The sequence below is a fragment of the Rutidosis leptorrhynchoides genome, chromosome 7 (assembly GCF_046630445.1).
Source record: "Rutidosis leptorrhynchoides isolate AG116_Rl617_1_P2 chromosome 7, CSIRO_AGI_Rlap_v1, whole genome shotgun sequence".
NCBI lineage: Eukaryota > Viridiplantae > Streptophyta > Magnoliopsida > Asterales > Asteraceae > Rutidosis > Rutidosis leptorrhynchoides.
In genome coordinates, this window is record NC_092339.1 from 151394785 (window position 1) to 151400222 (window position 5438).

A 5438-nucleotide genomic window follows, 5' to 3' on the forward strand; every position below is an offset into this window, starting at 1 on the left:
AGACGAGTTTTCCGAACTCGCAACGTTAGTTGTAAATCTCTCTTAGTACCATTCGATTTATTTAGGACTCTGTCCGTATTCATGAACCTCCTAAACCACGTATGCAAACTTATCTAGACAAATCTGTTATCGTATTTATAGATGACATCTTAACTCATTCAAGTAAAGAAGGAAAACGAACAACATCACCATCTTAGTCTCGAACTTTTGAGAAAAGAGCAACTCTATACCAAATTCTCCGAGTGAGAATTTCTGTTAAACGAAGTCAAATTTTCTAGACCATGATGTTAATGGTCAAGGCATTACAATCAATCTCGAAATCAAGCCACACGTAATCATGAAACTCTCTCAACTCAGACTTGTATTCGTAAAATCCTAGATCTCGTCTATTTTTACCGAAGATTCATTCCTGACTTTTCTCGTGTTACACGACTTTTAAACTCGTTAACTCACTAAGGAAAACTTTAAACCTCTTCATGTCTGAGCCTTGAATGTGATTCTTCACACCAACCTTCCTAGCTAAATGCGTATAGCACTAGATGGAACTCAAACATGGAAATATTTCTACTTGAACGCCGAAAGGCATACTCTCTCGTCTCAAAAATCAACATAACTAAAATTCGTTATTTTGCACGAAGAATTCGAATACTAAATTGTGGATCCGATCAATTTTCTCGTCATCCCGTACCACACTACCTACCTCTGTTATTTCACCGTCACCGTCTGATATTACTGGGATTTAAGATAACACACAATCCAACGATACTTCACTCTTCTTTGACGTAACGCCCTTGTGTTTCTGATAATCGGTCAACTATTATTCAACCCCGAACTATACAACTACGTGTACTACCTCGTTTCTCTTTCAGACTTCAACTTTTGACAACTAGAGGCACGTTATGGCAACCTCGAGATGTAAACTCATCCTATTCTAAGTCCTCATTTCACTACTATCTTTACCGTTCGCATTTCCGTTTAAAGAAACTCCTTGTAACATTTCTCCATGGATAGAGAAACTCCTCATATTACATAAGTATTCGCCACGAGGGTGAATAGTCCTAACGAACATTTTTTTTCGAACCCTAACTGACTCGTTCAAACATATCTTAAGAGATTCTATTCCAACACGGTGTATCTTTGTTAATTATCCCGTATCGAAATACTCGTTTCACTTCTAGTTTTACAAGAAGCCTCGGGACCGCGTTTAGACATGAGTACCGCGTACCATCCACAACCCGACGGACCGAACAAACATGTGATTTAAACCTTGGAAACCATAATACAAGTTTGTATTACCAACTTCAAATTTACTTGAGAAAAGTATTTTCCTTTAACCGAATCCTCGTACTACAATGATTTTCATTCAAGTTTTAACGTCACTCCTTTTGAAACCACATGTGACCGGAAACGTCATTCTCCCTTGTCGAACCAAGTAAACGATGATCAATTCACCGGGGCCGAGGTTGTTCATGAGCAACCGAGAAAATTTATTCATATTCAGGTAAAACCCTACGCGACTCGTAATCACCAAGAGCTACGCCGATGTTAGACGTAAACATTTCAAATTCCACGTGGGAAACCGCGTCACGTTAAGAGTCGCACCTTGGAAAGGTGCAATCCGTTTCGGGAAACGTAGGAAGCTAAATCCGCGATATTTTGATCCTTTAAATTCTTGGGGTGTTTTGGACCCGTCGCTAGCCGTTTAGACTTTTCCGACTCATTTTGGGTCTCCGTTTATCCTACATTCGATGTATCAACTCAAAGACGTGTTTTGCGAAACGAGAACTTGTTATCTCCTTTGATGAACTCACTATCGACGATAACCCTCACTTCCTAGGAGGACCGGTTGAAACCATAAATCGTGAAGCCAAACCTTAAAACATCGTATGATCCCGACCGTCAAAATTCGTTGAAATACCCTAGAACGTACTTCTCTCTCACTCGTAGAATTGGCAACGCAAGATCTCGAGGAAGATTCAACAACTACTACTTCCAACTAAATTTCGGGACGAAATTTCTTTTGAGGTGTGGATAATGTAACATCCCGCGTTTTTCCGTTAAATTTAATTTTAACACCGTCTTTTTTTTAAAACATAATCTTTCGTATTTAAATTAATAGTTTCCGTGAGTAACGTTCATTATATTCCCGCTATTTAATTTTGACATCACCCGTTTACTCGAGCGTTTTAAAAATATTCGTTTGGTTAATTCCCGCACCCGACTACAAACATGAGGGACTTAAGTTGACAAGTGGGCAAAGTGGTGACTAGGTCAACTAGTCAACCACTTCACCTCCTCCATCCATTTCCATCCATCTCCCTCATCTCTCTTTCTCTCTAGCAAGAACACACACACACAACACCCAATTCAATCATTCATCATCTAAATTCGATTTAGGAGGCTTACAACAAAACAAATTACATATTTGGAATCCTCTCTTCATCCTCTACAATTTGATACCAACTTCATCTCGTTTGGGTAACATTTCTAAAACTCTAGATTTCTCTAAATTCGTGTTTTTGATTTGAAATGGTGTTAGTTAGTGTCTATGGCTCAAGTCTAACATGAATATATGTTTGGTTTGCTCGATTTGTTGTTTTTGGAGTAACTAGCATGAACTTGAAATGGGTTTGCTTAATCCTTGATTTTGGATGAGTTAATGTTGTTAGATTGTTAAAGTGCATGTTTTAATTGTGTTACTAGTATCACTAGCTTCGTTTTGATGCGTAGGTTGATTAAGAAAACTTCAAAAACATGAATATTGATTTTGTGATGTTTGACTAGGGTTTGATAGTTCTTGACATGAACTTTTGATGCTTGAATGCCATGGAATGTTAATTGTTAGTGATTAGTTGTAATGTATGCTTAATTACCTTCGAAACGGCATATCGTATGTGTAAATTGGATTCCCGAAACTTAAAATGCAATTGATGAACTTGAAACTTTGAAAATGGACTTTTAAACGATCACTTGACGAGAAATCGGTTATGGAAAATGTTGTTTTTGTTTGATGAAACATGTTTAGTTGTGTTCCTTGTCAAAAGAGCTTTCCAACGGTATAAGATACGCTTCCTAATGGTTTACGGTTTGAGTTTTGCGTTTGTTTGAAATTTTACCAAGCCTTGAACAAGTGAAACAGGCCAGGGACCAGGCCACGGCCATTGTCGCGCCGCGGAGCAATTTGTCGCGCCGTGGCCCAAAGGGTGATTTTAGAACATGTTTTTCAAGCTTTCTGACCTTCAACATAGGCATTTGTCGCGCCGCGGAGCAATTTGTCGCGCCGTGACAATTGCCTGTTTCATCCGAACTTCAGCAAACTTGTTTTGGCCATAACTTTTTGACCGTAACTCCGTTTTCGATGAATCAAATATCGTTGGAAACGTAATAAGATTTCCTTTCTAATGGTAAGGTTTTGAAATGTCAACTCAAACTTTATTACAATCGTTCTAACATGCTTTTATACTTGATTCTTGCATGAAACTTGACAACGTGATTCACATGCTATACTATTCGAGTCGTAACGAGCCATAGGACTAATTGAACACATTTCACCCGACCTTGTGTCGTAACCGGTTAATTGATATAACTTACTTGTTTAGGTCAAGGCTAAGCAACTTTCATGCACACGTTTACTTGTTGAAGTACTTTTATACTCGTGCACTCGAGGTGAGATCATAGTCCCACTTTTACTCTTTTTGAACTTATATTTGGGATGAGAAAACATAAACGATTCTTTTGAACTAAGTGAACACAAGAACGGGAAAACAAACATTCTACATACGAGTTTAGAACAAAAATCCTCAATTCGATTATCATTAGTTACACTTGCCGGGTGTAAGCGAGAACTTATGTTATATGGCCATATGGGTTGACAACCCTCATCTTTGACGGTTCGCTACCGTCTACGGATGAAATATATTTTCGAGAATCAGTGTTTGTTCTAGCACTAAGTGATGGGGTATACAATGGAAGGAATGTTAAGCTTTGATAATTGGGTGCTCGTGAAACAAACTTTTGGAATGTATTACTATTATTTCATTGATGCAAATCTTGTGGTTCACTTGTACTTACTTACTTAAACCTATGATTTCACCAACGTTTTCGTTGACAGATTTCTATGTTTTTCTCAGGTCATGCACGATATGTGAAACATGCTTCCGCTTACTATTTGATACTTGCATCCGATGTCGAGTATACATGCATTTCATGGAGCGTCTTTTGACTTTACTTTAAACCGTGTCGCCTAGATTTCAATCGTACTTATAACGTTGTAACTTAACTTTTGGTTGAACAATTCTTGTAAACTTTGAAACAATCTTTATTTTGAAATGAAGGCGACATATTTTGGTCAAACGTTATCTTAAAGACTTATAATCAGGTAATGGGACCCACGTAGCCGACGCCGTCACTTGACGATTTGTCGGGGTCGCTACAAACACAACTCCAATGGAACATTTACCACCGATTCCATAATGCAGGTTTTATCTTCGCTGACCGCCGCAAAACTCCCGCCCTCCTCAGCCACCGACCTCAATCCTTTTGTTCCGAAAAAAGTTGGGATCTTTATTTGGAGAGCAAAGAAAAATAGATTGCCTGTTAGAGTCGAATTAGATAGAAAAGGTATTGATTTACACTCCACTAGATGCCCCGTCTGCGACGATGACATCGAAACGCTACACCATTCTCTAATTTCGTGTAAGTTTGCTTCCATTATATGGGACAAAGTTCGTAGATGGTGGAAGTTCGATCAGCTACATATCTCAAGCTTGTCGGACATAGCTTCTTGTTCGAACCCCAAGCTAATTACAACTCTTGGTGTTACTATCTGGCAAGCGGTTGTATGGGTCACGAGCTACTACCTTTGGATTCATAGAAATAATTGTACTTTCGGGAAAAAATTCGATAGTGCTGCAAAACTTTTCTCGAATATTCAAGGCAAATGTTTCGAGTGGATTAATTGTCGTTGGAGGAAAGGAGCCTTAGATTGGCTCTCTTGGATCACGAACCCTTGTCGCTTCGATTCAAGCTTCACAAAAGACGGTATTGGTTAAGATAGGTTTTTTATGTCGGATTCTCTCGTGTTACTACATGGTATGAGCTAAGTGGATTAGGGGCGGATGCTTTGTCGCTGTATTTTCAGCACTGTATCTTGTTTTCTAGTCCGGCTTGTCTTTCTCAAGTTGTTCCAACTATGTTGTGCTCGTAAGATGAAGGCTTTTTCCTATCTCTAAATAACCAATCCACTTTTCCTTTCTCAACTGTTTCGAGTTTATTCTTTCCTCCACTTCTCATTTTTTTTTCATGTAATTATTAATTGTATTTTCTCGTGTTTCTGTATTTAGGTCTTTGGACCTCCATTTTGTATTTGTTTCTTTTTAATAAAAGTTTGCTTGGCTTTTCAAAAAAAAAAGAATGTTCAGATTTGAAACATTTGTACT

The 5438-nt window shown here is 38.4% G+C and overlaps 1 protein-coding gene across 1 annotated transcript; it reads left to right on the top strand.

Annotated features, from left to right (window-relative positions):
• The first annotated feature begins 4472 nt into the window (after window positions 1–4472).
• Window positions 4473–5051, top strand: LOC139859690 (uncharacterized). The gene has a single exon (XM_071848471.1). It carries the CDS (start codon window positions 4473–4475, stop codon window positions 5049–5051), a length of 579 nt encoding a protein of 192 aa, XP_071704572.1.
• Window positions 5052–5438: the final 387 nt, after the last annotated feature.